The sequence below is a fragment of the Taurulus bubalis genome (assembly GCF_910589615.1).
Source record: "Taurulus bubalis genome assembly, chromosome: 14".
NCBI lineage: Eukaryota > Metazoa > Chordata > Actinopteri > Perciformes > Cottidae > Taurulus > Taurulus bubalis.
In genome coordinates, this window is record NC_136602.1 from 2,823,290 (window position 1) to 2,841,963 (window position 18,674).

The window sequence follows — 18,674 nt, forward strand, 5'->3', positions numbered from 1 at the left end:
CATGGCATTTAACAAACCCCCAAAATGCATCGGAATAAGTTGCAGACACAATTAGATTAGATCTGCTTCAGGTCACGATTTCAGAGACGAAGCGGAAGCGTCTGCCTCGGACAACGTTTCTGCAGAAGAAGAAAGATGAGAACGCGTTTAACCTCGCTGTCACTGCACCAAGATGGCGGCATGGCAAGTACAAGCTTTCATTTTTTGCGGTTTGGATTGCAAAAAGAGAGAAAAATGTTGTGGTTTTTTTAAAGAAAATGATCCCCTCAAGTGTATTTGCACATGATGCACAACACAAGTAATGACTAAATTATTGAAATTGATTAAACATTGCATAGGGAGGAGGTTGGGTGGATGAGTGGAACCTTCAGACCACAACGTTGATTTATTTATCACCAAACATCTGTCAGCCACCATCTTTTCCTTCACCTTCCACGCGTTTCCTGTGACGAAGGAAGTTTATTTTGAAAAGCCATTCTGCGTGTAATAAAGCGGGAGATGACACTTCTTTGTAAGATATCCAATGAACCGTTGTCTGATGATATGTTTCTGGATTAATATAGAGTCCTCTGATAATTTGATGTTTATGAGTCCTTGTTTCTAAAATGCTGCTGGTTGTCTGGTTTACTTGCTATAATGGTATTTAATGCAAGTAACACATATCTCCAGGTTCACGTCTTTTTGTGCTGATGCAGGTCTTTTTTTCTGAAACTTTCAAGATTGAGGATCAAGCTTTTCCTCCTCAATATTCCGTAAACCTATGAAACATTAAACATATAAGCGCATGAGCATGTCCCACTCTATGAATTATAAACTCCTGCTTACAGAAACACAAACGTATGCTTTGAAGTCACAGGAAGTGATCCATTAAAAATGTGTTCAAGGCAGATGCACAAAGAGCAGAATGGTATTGTGTTTTCAGATGGTGAATGCCTCTGGAGGAAGCATAGAGAGAGAGAGAGGAAGAGGAAGAGAACAACAGAGGAAGAAGCACAATGGAGCGCCTGATATAAAAGGTAGATCAGCAGTTAGAAAGCAGCGCGTGAAGAAAAGCAGCAGAGAGCGTCGTGACATTTTCATGCGTGCGGAACAATAAAAGCGGCAGAAGAAGAAAGTGAGAGCAGAGGGCAAACAGAAATTCATCTTTCTTTTAGAACATTAGCTCTTACAGTAAAGGCATCGACCAATCACGTTGAGCGGAACAAGGCAAGGTCCATCTTTTTCCTAAATGGAAAAATTAAATGAACACTAAAGTATCCTCAACATTTTTTGGGACATTTGGTCAATACTTCCTCCCCCTGAAATTAAACAAAACATTTTTTTAAATGTCAGAATTTTGTATTCCAAAATATTTTAGGACATACATTTATTTTTCTTTCTTCTAATTTCAAGCACATTTTAAATTTATTTGCGGGGAAACATTACTTTAAGACACTTGATCACTATTTTGCGGACATTTTGTCAACACCCCCCCAAAAAATTGAACAATACATTTTTGAAACTGTCTGCGAATTTTTCTTGCTAAATATTTTTGGACAGAAAATAATAATAATAATAATATATATATATAATGCAATTTTTTTTACATTTTTTGCAGGGAAACATTACATTTTACAAATCTTTGGAACATTTTCACAGGCTTGAGGACTTTAATATCCAATACCAAAGAAAACACAACAAAAGAACAGAATCTGCTGAACAAACAGCGTGAGATTATCCACCATTAAATGTGTGGCTGAGCAATAACACAACGAGGTTCTGCCACCAAAAAGCTTTCAGACATTTCTACATCACCCAGTAGATTGATGACATGACCTGCATGTCAGCATCAGCAGTAAACGTCTGGCTCGGTGACGTAATCCCTCGCGTCCCTGCATCGGCAAAGCGTTCCTTAAAGCAGAAGAGGAGTCGTACCTTTCCGGAGCAGCAGCAGCAGCGTTCCTCTCTCCAGCTGGAGGACGAGGCTCTGCTCGCTCGGCCCCTCGGCGTGGAGAAGAGTTCCGGAGCTCCTCAGGGCCTTGAAGGCCAGAGAGACGCTCGGCCCGGGACTCAGCCTGAAGAGGAGGCTGCTGCCGCCATCCAGGCCGAGCACGCCGGAGTCTGGAGACGACAGAACAGGACTTTTAATAAACCCGGAAATGTAATATTCTGAGGACTTTCCTCTCACGCAGAGTTTATGGAAATGTCCTCAGCTCATCGGTCACATTTTAGTTGTGAATAACACGCATTTACGTGAAATATTGTACTTTTTTTAACCCCACAGACACATTCAATGGAACGTGAGCTACATGTGGATGACGGAGACGCTTGAAGGACGACCGTCACCAAAGTTTAGATTCTCGTCCTTGAAGATCTCAAACACATAAATCTCTCTCTTTGGAGGCGGCGGCGCTTTCATCCAAAAAACTTTATTTCATCGTAAATCATTTCTGTGCACTGCCAACTTATGATGAACCATCAAAGAAACAAAGAAACAATCCCTGAATGTAGAATAATGACGTGTTTACTCTCTAATCACCGTTAACTATAAAGAAGAGCCTCTCTGTTGTCAGTCATCGCTTTAACAAGAAAAAAAAAAGCTGAACAGGAACTTTCTTTCTTCTTTTACTTTGAAAAGGTTTTCCCTCACTGTTCTGTTGTTTCATCTTCTAATATTTGCCCATATTGCTCTAATAATTCAGCCAACAAGTGTTCTTAAAACAGGAGAAATTAGAGCTTTTATGCCGACTCATCACGAGTGACTCTTTGCTAATAAAGAATGCAGAAAAGCCGAAAGTTAACGGTTTTCTGCCCTTCTCTTTTATAGTTATGCTTATAAACTTATCAGGTCCAGACAGCACAACACATCTATTTATTCAATACATTTTTATTTGGATACACAAGCACTATACTGAATAATCTATCTTCAAAGATGCATTTAGTCACTTTAAACCTGCTAAACTCTGATTAGAACTAATCTCAGATTAAATGAATTATGGTTGGTGTAAACCATCTTTTCAACGATGTGAAGGACTCTACTATATGTCTATAAATGGAGGATTTAGTCCAGACTGACCGTACGGGCATCCATAGGTCTCCAGTCTGAGTCCGATCCGGCCGTTGGCGTTCCAGTCCAGAGGGACAAGGCGGACGTAGCGGGCGACCACCGGATGCTGCAGCTTGTGCTGCACCACGCTGTCTGCATTCGAGTTGCCCGGAAAAGCCTGAAGAAGAAAAGAAAAAACACACAGTCAGCATCTGGCTTACCCAGCATGCATCTGTCCATCTGTTGACACCACAAAGCAAACCCTCCTCTCGATGTTTACTCGTCAAACCCCCAATGCTCCTGTGAGAGGCGACTCTTTAATGTTCCTCTTAATGAAGGGAACGCCGTGGAGCCTCGTTCCTGCTGAACGGAGTCTCAATCAGGTAGGAAATTGGATTTGTGAAGCTCCAGTTGTAGTTTTCATTATGTTTTCAGACGCTTTGGTAAACACTTGGCCCGTGGAGAATAACATTTATTAACCTCCGTGATCCCCGCAGACTAATTCTGAAAGTGTTTTAACCTTTTTTTTTAAACTTTATCATCAACTTTCTCTATAACGTTTCTCTACTTTGCGTTTTGCTTCCCAGGTTTTCTGCTTATTCTCACGGGGACAAAGAAGTAAAATAACTTTACGTGAGTGAGAAAAGTCTGAATCTTTTGCTCCTTAAATTACTTCTGCTTCTGATTTTTCTTGTCTTGATTTCCTTCTCTCTCTCTCTCTCTCTGTCGGCTCCTCAGACATTTCATTGTTTCGCAAAAAGAAACCAAAGTCCATCCTCCGGCTCGGAAAACTTTATTTGATTTTTAATCTATATGCAAATACTGCAAACTCAACCTACAATCACACTGAAGAATGTCAGCGCTGTGCTGAAGTAAAGGTGCAGCAGGATGACTGAAATGTCCTTGAAGAAACCACAGAGTGCTGCTGCTGGTGAGGAGCTGACCTCTGACCTCTATAAGGAGGTAAAGTAAGAGAGTGAATCTGAACCGAACAGGATGGAACACCTTCACCTTGAAACCTTTTAAAAACTGAGCGATTGTTACATAAAACTGTAAATCACAGCTTGTTTTATGAAGAAAAAAAAACCTGCTGTATTTGGAAGTGAAATATATGGTTTGATACATGAGAAAATGAAAATGTCACAGATGTGTGCAAATGTGCCCCAATGCAAATGTTGGAGTCATCGTCTGAATGTTCTCTGTTCTAAACCGTCTCTAACTTTGTTCTGCTTCACTTTATCAAAGTGAACCTTTGCAGAGAGAATGTTCACATATTGTGTTATGATTTGGGTAAGAGAATGTTCACATATTGTGTTATGATTTGTGTTAGAGAATGTTCACATATTGTGTTATGATTTGGGTTAGAGAATGTTCACATATTGTGCTATGATTTGGGTTAGTGAATGTTCACATATTGTGTTATGATTTGGGTTAGAGAATGTTCACATATTGAGCTATGGTTTGGGTTAGAGAATGTTCACATATTGAGCTATGATTTGGGTTAGAGAATGTTCACATATTGAGCTATGGTTTGGGTTAGAGAATGTTCACATATTGAGCTATGATTTGGGTTAGAGAATGTTCACATATTGAGCTATGATTTGGGTTAGAGAATGTTCACATATTGAGCTATGATTTGGGTTAGAGTTGGACCTTACAGCTGCATCATTTCAAAGAAATAATCATCCTGAAAGTGATTTTTTTATAGGCGGACCTGAAACCTTTTCATTTGTTTCTGTGTGTCATCTTCATTTACTCTTAACCAGTAACATATAGACTGATATTTACACATTTGAACAACATCTCACATGTGCACCTTTTATTATAACACCAACATTATTCAAACAGCCCTAGTGGTTGCAGAGATACACTCTTTTTAGTTTGGGTATGACATTTTCGAGGAAACGGCCTAAAAATAGATTGTTTTTTAAAAGGTTAAATCATGCATACAGTCACGAAATGCGATCTGTTGAGGTCGTTTTGTTGTTTTGTTTGTGTCGGGACAAAACGAGCATTATAGGTTTAGGACACACGACTCCATCTTTGGGCTTCGATAACTACGTATACAGTTAAGTTTAGTCATTAAAACCACAAAAACGTATATGGGACAAGAAGATGTCGATCATCTCCCCTCCAGCCGTTGTGATAATTTAACTCTCCACCACCTTCTCTGGCCGTTGCATCGTTTCATTTGTGTCTCGACCAGGTAAAAGCATCTAATAGAGTTCCCATCGGCATTGTTTACGCCCCGAGCAGCGTGGAACATGTACATGGAACCAATAGATTGCATTTCGGGACTATTAAACCTAAGACCTGCGGCGACGCTGTAACTGAACCCCAGTGTGCTGCTTCGAACCTGCCCTCTGAAAGGTGGACTTATCATCTGAACCGCATTCTGTAAGTCACCCTTTAGTCTGACAGGAAACCGAGTGCTCGCCTCCACAAGTGACAGCCGCTCGTTCAGGTGAGGCATCGGCTTTGGGAAGAAGACACGAGTGAGAGAACGTCCTGTAAAGAGACTTTGGGCCAAAGTAAAGAGAAGGAAAGAGAAAAGGAGGGCGAGGAGGGTGTTGAAGTAAAAGACTCCAGAAAACATGACATGACTGAAGCTTCATCAAGTTTCAACACAGGAGAAATGCTCTCACCCCACTATATTTATATGTATATATATATATATATATATATATATATATATATATATATATATATATATATATTTTTTTTTTTTATATATATATATATATATATATATATATTTTTTATATATATATATATATATATATATATATATATATATATATACTTTATATATATATATATATATATATATATATATATAAAGTCCTGTATCTCCATGGTAACACCCTCATGGCTGGAAGTAGAGAGAACAAAAAAAAAACGTCTTGTGCACTACAACACAGCTATAATGGCATATTGTTGATTTTCTTTGATAACTTATTTTAGAAAACTTGGCAACCAATGAATCCATATATCCAACATGGTTCCAAGTTGCCACAAGTGTTGCCAATGTTGGACATTTTGGTCACGTGACTGTTGGTCTCCTGGCTTCATGCGTAATGGATGTGATGCTTCTTACAGGATCTGGGCACAAACACTTTATTCAGGGAGAGCTTTTTTAATGAGAAATGATTTTGACGAAAATATCACAATTTTGAGCTGAGTTTAGTTTGCTTTGGGAAGTGTTCAAGGACCGTTGGAAATATGACAAGATGACATCAATGACATATTTTACAGACATGTCTGGCTCTGATAATTGTAGTTTCTGATAATTGCAGTTTTGCCCATTGTAAAAAAGAAAAAGACAGCAGGTTTGGGGTAAAAACTTTCAACTTTCAATTGCCCTTGACTTCCACACCTTCATCTTCTACTTTACTTCAATGTTCATCTACTTAAAGCTTTTCTCTCTTTTGGCACATAGAGACCAACATATTTGCATTTCAGCATGACCCTCATTAACAGTCTTCATCGTTCCTATGAGGAAACCTATGCTGTACCATACTATATATTCCTGATAAGGAGAATTATGTAGTCAAAAACACGATCTGCTGGCTTCTTCCACACCTTTTACTACGTGAAGTGAAGAAGAGGAGAGAGAAAAGGTGGGAGCATCACTCTGGCAGTAAGCTTCAAGGAAAAGAGAAATCCTGGAAGAATTGTGACTGATGAAGCAGCTCAACAGTTCCACTCTGCTCCCCCAAATAAACTAGGCTGCCTAACATGCGGAGCTTTAGCAGGACTTTGGAGAGTCGCCATGGATTTATCCCCTGAATTATGCTGAGTGTGAAATCAACAAGCTTTTAAGCCACGAGAAGCCCTGTTCTCTCTGTGAAGGAGTCTCGTTTTAACCTGGAGCGAGACGCTTGAACATGGAAGCCGTCCGTCACCAAGTCGCTGGGAGAATTTAACCGCTTTGAAGTAACGCTCCACCGGCTTAAGTGTAATGAGGTTAACGCGGTGAGCGCTTTACGAGTTGTTGCAGTAAATGAGACGCTGATTCCTGTACGTTCGGGGTCCTTAAGTGACAGTTTGTTTATTGCACATAACGAATCCTCAAGCAGCAGTTTGCATGACATCTTGTGATAAAAATACGCCTCAAGTCCAGTAACATGTGCATATTTCCACTACATGCATGCAGTATTTTAAAATGAACTTCTGTCTTCACGGGAAGCAACTTAGATAGGTTGAGGCAACACAACCACATAGTTAGATTTAGGAAAAGATTGTGGTTTGGGTGAAAATAGCTGCAAAAGTTGAGTTACTTTAGGACGAAATTACATGAAATTATGAGAAGAAATCCTCATGTACATGTTTTTGCTGTCTTTATACTTCCTGGTTCATGATTACGTAGATTATATATAAACTGATTTTGTGGGATATCTACATCGACGAATGTGTGATGAGAACAGCCTGCAATAATCCAGGGGACATTGTAAAGGTGGCTTTGTTTCCTGCAGAAGGTGTCGGTTCTCAACTAAAAAGTAAAGCACTTTAATGCACATGTATCTCACAACATCACATTTGTATGTGATGTCATGTAATTGTAAACAAGGAAGTTTAAAGGGAGACAAACTGAGTGGGTTGAAGAGGTTGGGGGTAATCGTTGGGTCCAAAAACCCAGAGGACTTTCACCCAGAGGACCTTTGTTCGTGTCCCGCGGGAAACCAGAAGTCAACACCGAATCCCTACTATATGAACCGTTGGATGAGGATGCATAGTGGGATGTGCACTCACCTCGATACTCTCCTCCTGTCGGTACTGTTTCCAGTTGTGTCCGGCGTCGCTGAACATCAGCAGGTAGGCCGTCAGCCAATCAGAGCTGCCGTAGCGGCCCTGCGTGGCCACGGCGGTGATCTGTGTCCGGCCGCCCAGGTCGACCTCCAACCACTGATAGCGGTCTGAGCTCAGAGGAGACCAGCCTCCAGCTCCTGGAGGAAGAGAGACACACCTTTGAGTCGCCCAGAGAAAGAAGAGAGGACTTATTTCTAAAATAAATCATATTTGGTGCTTAAGAAGAGAAGTTACGAGTTGCCATATCAATAAAAACACTGTGAAATGTGAAAAGATTGGCGCTGCTGGATCTTTTAAATGACATAAAAAAATACATGCAAATCCATACATTACACAGAAGACACTTGTACTAAACTTATTTAATCAGACACAAAGTTTCCCATAGTTTAAAAAACATAGTTCAAAAAGCCCTGAGCGCAAATAGTTTATCAATTTATGTCTTTGATGTTTAATTTGGACCAGTGAAAAGAGTTTAATCTGTAGCTTAAGGACTGTTCTCCGTGTAAAATAAGCTGCAGCCGAGGCATGAAGCCTTATACAATATTAAAGTGCCCAGTTTATTGCAGACCTCCATATAATCCGAAAAACCAGGGCAGAGGAGCGTGAGATGAAGACACATTCAATTATTAAAATACCAAAAAGGTGTGTGTGTGTGTGTGTGTGTGTGTGTGTGTGTGTGTGTGTGTGTGTGTGTGTGTGTGTGTGTGTGTGTGTGTGTGTGTGTGTGTGTGTGTGTGCAGAGTCATCCTAAAGTGACGTCTTTCTGTCAGAACATTGTGAGGATGCATTTTGTTGTGCGTGAGCTCGGCACTTTTAACTTTCTGAGGAGATTCCTGACGTAACTCATTCCCTAGAAGCTCAACTCTTTCTCACCAAAAGGGCGGGACGGGTAACGTTGATCATCAATAATTTACGTAAGAAAATTTACTAAGAACGGTTTGTTATTTAAAATAGCGACTTTTTCATTTTAACACATTTTAACACACTTTTTCATTTTAACTAATCGTTTCACAACGTTAACCACCTGTCAATCACCTTGTAGCCCCGCCCTAAAGCATCCCCTGTTTTATGGTCTGTTTGACTCTAAATGACATAACTTACTAAATGAACATCATGCTGTATTGAAGAAGACTTGAAACTAGAGATTGAGACATAAACTCATGTTTACAATGTTTACTGAGGGAATACATCAAGAGAAGTAGAGTCATTTATATAGACTTCTATACAACCAGAGGAGTCACCCCCTGGTGGTCAGGAGAGAGAATGCAGCTTTAACACATGAAGCATATACTTCTATACAACCAGAGGAGTTGCCCCCTGGTGGTCAGGAGAGAGGTAGTAGCTTTAACACATGAAGCATATACTTCTATACAACCAGAGGAGTCACCCCCTGATGGTCAGGAGAGAGGTAGTAGCTTTAACACATGAAGCAAATACTTCTATACAAACAGAGGAGTCACCCCCTGGTGGCCAGGAGAGAGAATGCAGCTTTTAGCGCATGAAGCATATACTTCTATACAACCAGAGGAGTCACCCCCTGGTGGTCAGTAGAGAGAATGCAGCTTTAACACATGAAGCATATACTTCTATACAACCAGAGGAGTCGCCCCCTGGTGGTCAGGAGAGAGAATGCAGCTTCAACACATGAAGCATATACTTCTATACAACCAGAGGAGTCGCCCCCTGCTAGTCAGGAGAGAGGTACTAGCTTTAACACATGAAGCATATACTTCTATACAACCAGAGGAGTCGCCCCCTGCTAGTCAGGAGAGAGGTACTAGCTTTAACACATGAAACATAGACTTCCTTGGGGGCCAAACCTAACCATTTCATCACTGGAGCGTCTCTGGATTTGACCCCAACAACCACCATTTGCCCTCACATCCATCATGTCATCCTGCAGGCGTAACATCCGTTATTCTCCCGGTTGCAAAAGCAGGTGAGAGCCTTGAGCAAAGCAGAACTAAACTAACCCTAAAACTGTCTTGAGAAGACGCAAAGGACAAGATGTCCTCAGAAGGATGGACAAAAAAGAAAATCCACTGTAAAACCCTTCTGTATTATAAATCATAACAGGCCATAATTCATACTATTACATTGAAGTAGCTGTGTTTTTCATTTCATTAAAACTTTTCTCCATATTTAAAAGAGATGACTGCTCACTTTGAAGACCAATCTCTAATTAATAATGACAACCGCAGACCCTATCAGTGTCATCCTTCTGTCGCTATGCCGTTCCCTCTGTAGTGACAGCCGTAGATTATAGAACCATCTTGTTCCAAAGTTCTGTGAGAACAGAACTTCTGGAGCCCGGGCCCTCTGCCAACTGAGCCTCTTGGTATCAGCAGAGTTACGCCTGGAGGAAAACATACAGCATAGACTCAAATTGTGCTTATGAATTTAAAATGTTCCTCCACAAAGCACATTGGAGGAATCAGATGTGGAAAAACTTGAAACTTGGTTTCGATGGCAGGCGAGCAAAACCTCCATCTGAAAACTGCACTTTTTTTGAGAATTCTAAAAAAACATGTTATTTTCTTGCAGAATGCTATTTATTAAAGACACCCAATGCAAAATGCTAAAAAATACAAAAAAAAGTAGTTTTTTCATGCTTAATGTCCCTTCAAATGGTTGGGGCCATAAAACCATTTAGCTCGGTTTAACTCTCCGTGTTGGAAGTCAACGTTTTTGGAGCCGACGTCTAAGTCGCCAGAGGAGCGACTTCCTCTCCTCGGGCCGATGTACCCTTTGGTTCCCAGCGTGGATGACTCACTGCTGCACTGCCAGAGATTAGTGAATCAAAGTTGTACCCGAGTGTCTGTCTGCCTGCATTAAAATTGTGATTAAATTCCCTCTGCAAATGTTGAATAAACAGAAGCCGTCTTGTATTTCATGTCTGGATATCAACTGTTGCAGAACAAACCCACTCTGCAGCGCACGGAGCTGGTAGAGCTGACGGCACAACGAGACAATGACATCGTCAGCATATTGTCTTGCTGCCCGCGCCGCTCCACCTCCCCATCTCTGTCAATCAATCTGTTAATAACACACATCTATCTTCTCTGCATCTGACTCGTCTCTCCTGATTGAAAGTAGGTTTTGTGGAAGAAAACGAGGCTGTGTTGCTTCCAGCTGAATTTGCTCCAAATCTTCATCTACATACTTTCTTAAAACTTAATTTGAATGATGATACACTGAGAGGTACATGCAGGAGAATGTAAACCATCCTCAGCATGTGGGATGTAAAGCGCCCCGGGGAGCAACTAGGGGTTTGCTGCGCAGACAAAAGGGATCCGACCGCGATCCTTCTGATTAAAGGACCCTCTAAGCTACAAAACTCTCTTCAATTCAATTCGGTTTATTTTCTATAGGAAAAGCACATATTACACATTTGGTTTAGAGGGCATTAACATCTCTACACATATGACATCCCTGTCCCAGGACCTCACATCGGATCAGGAAAAACGACCTAAAGAAAACTGAAAAAAACCCTTTCATGGGGAAAAAAGAAGAAACCTTTAGGACTCTACAAACACTGCGAGACAGTTAGAAACACACAGGCCTTGTAATTTATAATTCAAGTGATTCACTATGAAAAAAAATAGCCCACTTGTTTAAAAAAAGATTCCAACATGGGAAAAGCGTGCGCGTCGTATTCTACAAGCTCTTCATGAACAATGCTCAGGTTAACGGTGCAGCACGGCTGCTGCAGAGCTTCTCCTAGCAGAGCCGTGTGCGTTCACCAGTCTCTGCTCATTTTGCTGGTAAATTAACTCTGAATGCGGCGACTCCTCAGAGAGCGGCTGCAGAGGAGACCAGAGGACCGGGGAGCTTTTAATTCAGCCAGTGATTCCTACAGGGAACGGCCGGGAATCAGGAATTAAAGCGGTTTTCTTTTTTTACATTGATGCACTTTGTTAATCTGTTTTTTTGCTTTAAAAAAAAAAGTTTATTGATCAGTCTAATACAGTTTTATTAAACTGCAATTTGTTATTGTGACGACATATGAACACTTATTATGCAACATTGAGTGTGCAATTTATATTTCATATCTATAGGGCACTTTGTTTGCAAATTAGATGCATCTTTAAGAGACTGTGTGCACAATGCATGAACAATGCTTTCCCACCTGGTCGGCCTATCCTGATACGACGGTTGGTATGATATCTCATGAAAGGTTACTCCTCATTTATTCCTATGAAAGTCAGTTTTTATTTGTATCTTTTGCTTCAAATGCTGGTGTTTCTTTTTACATTTTAGAGAATCTTTAGGTTGTTTTCTTGCAAAAAGTGTCTTCGCTGTCCTTCCTCTCAGTTTCCATCTCGTTCCAACAGTTCTTCATCACTTTGCTTCTCCATCTTTCTTCCGTGCAGACACACACACACACACACACACACACACACACACACACACACACACACACACACACTTGTGTTTTGCCGTTCAGAAGCATCCGATCCTTGATGACGCAGCTTGAACTCAGATCTGCAGGTTGACTGAAGTGAAGGAGCACAGCGTGTGTGTGTGTGTGTGTGTGTGTGTGTGTGTGTGTGTGTGTGTGTGTGTGTGTGTGTGTGTGTGTGTGTGTGTGATGGCAAAAGCTGTGAGCAAACACACACGTACTGTCTCCCAGGTGGTGAAAACCATTCAGATCCTCTTTTGTGTTGAAGACAAAGAGCGCTCCCGTCTGATTCTTGTCTCTCGTTCGAGTGTTTATCGGCCGGCTCTTCTCCACACGACGCACCAAAAAAAACAGAGTGTGTGTTTCCTGAAAAGCGCCGTGTCAGCACATCCGATCCAACCGCCACAGCGCTGTGGCGGGTTTGTATCCGTCTGTCCATCATTCACCTGGTCAGGTGTCTGTCAAGAGTCCAGCTGTGTGTGTGTAGGTGTGTGTGTGTGTGTGTGTGTGTGTGTGTGTGTGTGTGTGTGTGTGTCCTGCAGGGCAGTGCTGCTGCAACACACCACAACAGAAGCAGAGGGGAGCTTCCCTCCGCTGCTTGTTTTATCTGCATACTCTGGGCTTTTAAACTAATAACAATAATAAAAAAGAGTGAGAAGAAAGGAGGACAAGATCGCAGCAGTAATTTATTGATGTTGAAATGCTAAATTTTATATGAATACTAGGGGAGTGTAGCTGATGGAGAGGCGGCCGGCCTGACAGCAACATCCTGCCAGTTCCCTGATGATCCGTCAACTACTGTGATAACGCTTCATTTATTTTAATCTAGAAAATGAACATTAGCTTCACTACTATATTCTCTCTCAACACAGTCTGCTGCCACTGAGGCGTGTTGTGTGCACTAGTGGAGTTTACGTCTATACAGAAGATAAAGCCCATCTCTAAACTCACAGAGAGGATCAAACATGCAGAACCCCTGGACACAAAGTCCAGGATTATTGCCTGCTAATGCTAACCTGCTAGCATATAACTGCTTAGTCCGAAAGTGCTCTTGTGTCTTTATAAGTTATGTTAGTGATGTAAGTGTTTTCCTGTTCCCTTGCTTCCTTGCTTCCTTACATGTACTCAGTTAACGCACTTAATGTTTTTCCCAAAATGATCTGTTTTGTTGAATAAGCAAACGGCGTGGCGTTCAATGACACGCAAAAAGACGATGTGTACGCCATGTGGAGCCTAGTGGACCACTGATTACCCCGCGGATGTGATGTGAGGCTAAGATAGGTGATAATAATAACTGTATTCATGTAGCACCTTTAAAAACAGAGTTGACAAACAGCTTTAAACTGCCCAAAACAAGGCAATACAACAACAGAAAGCTCAACAGTGAGGCCCAATAAAACGAGACAAACTAATAAAATGTAAACCCTGTTAAAAAACTGTACAATAGATGAAACAATGAAAGCAATCGGTTCAATAAAAAGAAACCAATGAATGAGATGAGACACATGAACAAACTGTTAGTCAAACAGTATGGAGGCAAAGGAAACGAGCCCACCGCGAATATTTATTAACCATAAAACATTGCATATGTACAGAGCCCCAGATGACTTAGAGGGGAAAAGGTTTTAAAAAGTGAACTTTTTTTGAAAAAGATGTACTTTGTACACAAGTAGAAAAACGCTCGCTGAACTGACCAGGAAGTGCATTGACTACAATGAGTTTTTTTGTTTTTTTTTAACCTTTTTCCCCTCAAGGACTCCGTAGCCATCGACCCCGATGATGATGATGATGGATTTTCATCGTCACTCACCTTCTCTGCGGTTCAGCTTAGCGAAGCTCGGCCCGTGGCTGCCCGACAGCTGGGAGGAGCTTCTGAAGGACGGCGGCGGCAGATTGGGAACCAGCGGACTGTGACACGCCTCTGAAGGACAGGACAAGAAAACAGAAAAACACATGTGAAGCAGGACAGAAGGAAACAGACAGTTTGAAGTGAAGCACAGGACAGAAGGAAACAAAACAAGGTTTACTACAACAAATTCTGCAAATACAAAAATCTGTGTATTCAAGATCTCACACTTTAATAAGCAATGTGAGAATATGTAACGTTAGTTTTTTGTTTACAAGAGATGGTACTTCTGTAATGTTAAATCCTTCCCTGGTTCATGGAGTCCTGACTGAATGTGTTTGCATGTTTTCCTGCATTCAGTAGCACAGCATGCAACATTTAAATGAACCAAAGAATGGGAGATGAACGTTAAAGCAGATCAATATTAATATCAGATGGCACCACATGAGGGAATAATGGGGGAAATCAAAGATTTATTGCAGAACAAACGTCAGAGACTTTCGTTATTAATCAATCTCATTCTCTAAAAGACATTTATTTTTCCGTTGACAGAAAGAAGAAACCTTTCAAGTGTCGACTCGGCGTGCAGAGTTTATAATAAACTATTCTCTGTTGCATCGGGAGGTGCTCTCGATGTGTGTTTTTGCACAGATCTGGATATTAACGTATAAAAAACAACTCTACAGCTCGTCTGTACTCCAGCTTTTACTAATTTTGCACATTTCACAAATGCTTTAAGAGTGCGTCACCTGACTAAAACACAAACAAGACTCACTTTTCACAATGAAGTCATGAATTAGGTTTAATAAGTTTCAAATATCATCAAATATTTATATAATGTAAGAACTTGTACTATTCTAATTAGACTCATATAACTTTAATCATCTTAATGGCTCAGTTATTGTAACACGACAATGAACAAAAAGACACAATGAAAGTCGCATGAAAGAGAAACCAAAGTCAAACCTTGTGAGTAAGTTGCCTGAACATGGCAGGAATCCAATATCAAGTGTGATTAAATCTCCACTAAACAAAGTAAAGACGGCTGAAGATCCTTCATTAATATAATCTCTCCAGGAGATATCGCCGCTCTCGAGAGATATTTCCCTCTCGGCGATGGAGGAGATAGCCATTATCTAGAGGAGCATTCAGTTTAAGGCTCCATGGGTCACTTCAGTTTGCAGAGAACTGAAAGAAAATCTAATTTAATGAGTTTTATTTAAATAAATATTTCCGTGTGTGTTGTATTTTTCACCAGATGCACATATTTTTAAATGCACTTGATTTAATTAACATCAATTATATTGCAAAAAGAGATAAGATGCGACTGGCAGTAAAGCCGGTGTGGTGTAAGTGAATGCATGTGAGAGGAAAATGATAATTGATAAGCACATGGAGACATGAGACCACAGGCTGCAGCTCTCATGGTGACTGGGAGCACTGGGCCCAGTTGCTCCCAGTCAGACCGAATCACCACCGACCAATTAGAGAAGAGCAAACAGGCCAGAGGGCTGTCGCACTTTATATCCTATTTTCAGCCCCAAATATGATCCAAAACAATCTCATCACAGAAAAAAGGATAAAAAAAATAAAAAAATGTTTTGTCGGTTGCCCGTCTTTACAGATAAATGTATGTAAACTACAAAAATAAACACATCAATATAGTTCTCTGCCATAATCGATGTCTTTGTGAGTCTCCGTTCAAGTGGCAGAGGCAGAAATGGTTTTCACGCTCCAGAAATCTATTTGTTATTAAAAGTAAGTAACGTGTTCACTGTGCTTTTCATAAAAAAAAGTAGTTTTCTGTCCAGGGAAAATTATATGGTTATGCACACAACACCTGTTCTCACAGAAAGACGGCCTCTGCGTTGTGTGTCGGCACCGTGACAACAATGCAAAGGAAAGTCAACCATGAGACCGGCATTCGAGGTGTTCGTGTCCCAAAAGTGTTGAGTTATTGAGACGTTCGTGACACTTTTCCTGCTTTTTGTTTTCCATGCAAACACCTCGTTACTCGCTGTTTAAAAAGCCGTCTTCATTTCAGGTATTTTCTGTGAAAAAATGGAGGATTTCCCAAAACAGAATACTAATTCACTTCCATTGAGTTTGGGTCGCAGACTGAAACCAGCGGAGTCCCCGAGACACCAAGAAGCTGAGATACATGTTGGACTCTACCTGCTGAACACTGATGACTTATAGTGAAGGAAGCCTGTGAGTTATCAGAAGAGATCTTTCTGCAGACCCCCGGGGGCTTTACAGCGTCCCTTTTGAATATCGTCGTTGAATTATTTTTCAAGATTCACTCCTGAGAGCTGGCTTTTGTTCAAACTTAATTGAATTTATTGGTCCAATTGTTTTCCTTTTGACAGTTTTAATAAAATACATCATATAAAAAAAAAAAGCACAATACAGTGTCCATTTTCATCCTGTCATTTTACCACACAGAAGACACATTATTGATCAGCCACACGGGATTTTGAAGAAGAAAAACAAAACTGCACACTTTTCTTCTCTGAAGAATTATAAGCGTAATAAAACGCTGCATTTTCTTTCAGTCTGCACCTCCATCAGCAGCCGGGTCGCAATCTGAAGCTCGAAACAAATGTCAAACTTATGACCAAAGTATTGATCACAGAGTTGAACAAACTAATGCACTTTTCATCAGACAGCCTTTGACGCACATAAACGGTGTGAGCTGTCATACCTTGGAGCAGGCGTTTATTTTTCTGCCGCTTCAGTGCAGAATAATCCACTCTTCTTATTATGGTCTGGTGCTCGGACCAGATCGCTGGAGCTAACAGCTAATTCTGCAACGCGACCAGGAGAAAATTGGATTAATGCTGTTTAAGGTACTAAAACAATGCTCATTTCCTCAAAAGCTCTCATTTATTCTAGACGTGCATTTAAGTTATTGCATCACTCCAAACTCCCTTTAAAACAGATGGCATAATTATAGGTGAATACCTGTATGGCTAATATATCTGAGACATTTTAATAGATTTATAAAACACTACAAACATGTCTTCTATCAACTGAACAATCACTGCGAAAAGGGCTTTCCTCTTGCTAACATTAGCATTAGCTCAGAACTGTCTCAAGCTCTGCATTAGAAATACACACCTATGTATATTATAGCCTTGCTCTAATAACTACGCAATATAGCCACTAAGACGAGGAAGCATTGTTGGTAACCATGTAGCTACCGCTGGTTTTGAAAAGTAAAGCAAATGGGGAAGTGCCTTAAAGCTGCATTCTCTCTCCTGACCACCAGGGGGGCGACTCCTCTGGTTGTATAGAAGTCTATGCTTCATGTGTTAAAGCTGCATTCTCTCTCCTGACCACCAGGGGGGCGACTCCTCTGGTTGTATAGAAGTATATGCTTCATGTGTTAAAGCTGCATTCTCTCTCCTGACCACCAGGGGGGCGACTCCTCTGGTTGTATAGAAGTCTATGCTTCATGTGTTAAAGCTGCATTCTCTCTCCTGACCACCAGGGGGGCGACTCCTCTGGTTGTATAGAAGTCTATGCTTCATGTGTTAAAGCTGCATTCTCTCTCCTGACCACCAGGGGGGCGACTCCTCTGGTTGTATAGAAGTATATGCTTCATGTGTTAAAGCTGCATTCTCTCTCCTGACCAGCAGTGGGCGACTCCTCGGGTTGTATAGAAGTCTATATAAATGACTCTACTTCTCTTTTGATTTATTCCCTCAGTAAACATTGTAAACATGAGTTTATGTCTCAATCTCTAGTTTCAAGTCTTCTTCAATACAGCATGATGTTCATTTAGTAAATTATGGTCATTTAGAGTCAAACAGACCATAAAGCAGGGGATGCTTTAGGGTGGAGCTTCAAGGTGATTGACAGGTCTCTATATGTTGTTATCCCGTCTTGGAGTTGTCCGTGTTTTGGTCTTACAACTTTGATTCTTTCACAGTATGTTTTCAGTTCATTAAGGTACATTGTAACATTGTGGTCGCCAAAAAGTGTATTTTTAAGTGTCTGGTTTCACTTAGCTCTCACTGGTCACTTCTGGTTGCAAAAGATGGCAACGGTTATAGAGCTTAACTTGAGGCTCAAAACCAAAGTCCACAAACCAATGAGTGACTTCACGGTGACTACATGCACTTCTTACATACAGTCTAAATACATAGTGGCTCATATGCTTGTTCCTTATAGTTGTATTTCAAAGATAGCTTTGACTCTTGCTGTTGCTTTACTCACTCAACAAAATCCAACACTGAGTCCATTGTGAAACTCATTTTCCAGATTAATATTTTCTGTGACGGTTATTTTTTCGCATGCAGAGACAGTTTTAACGCACTGTAGAAGCAGTTCAGAAGGAGTGTCAGCTCTGAGATACTGTGAATAATTAGTCGTCTTCACCGCGTCAGCTCTCACGTCCAAAACTCTGAGAGTTTGACAGCTCGGAGAAACCCTCACAAGTCCACTGCGCACTCACGACACGTGTTAATCACAGTTCATCCAGCAGAGCGAGCTTCACCAGCATCCTCTCATTCAGATATCTACCCGTCCACTGAAACAGAACGGTATCCGCAACATTTCGGATTAAATCAAGCCGTGAGCATCTTCCT

The 18,674-nt window shown here is 40.9% G+C and overlaps 1 protein-coding gene across 1 annotated transcript in view; it reads right to left on the reverse strand.

Annotated features, from left to right (window-relative positions):
• The window catches only part of LOC306746509 (contactin-associated protein-like 4), a gene marked incomplete at both ends in the record, with an annotated part of 59,081 nt that overhangs the window by 36,596 nt on the left and 3,811 nt on the right, over positions 1 to 18,674 (reverse strand). Inside the window, 4 exons of the mRNA XM_079229431.1 lie at positions 1,915 to 2,100; positions 3,056 to 3,203; positions 7,778 to 7,971; positions 14,047 to 14,157. Coding sequence (XP_079085557.1) covers positions 1,915 to 2,100; positions 3,056 to 3,203; positions 7,778 to 7,971; positions 14,047 to 14,157 — 639 coding nt within the window. The remainder of the gene's footprint in view (positions 1 to 1,914; positions 2,101 to 3,055; positions 3,204 to 7,777; positions 7,972 to 14,046; positions 14,158 to 18,674) is intronic.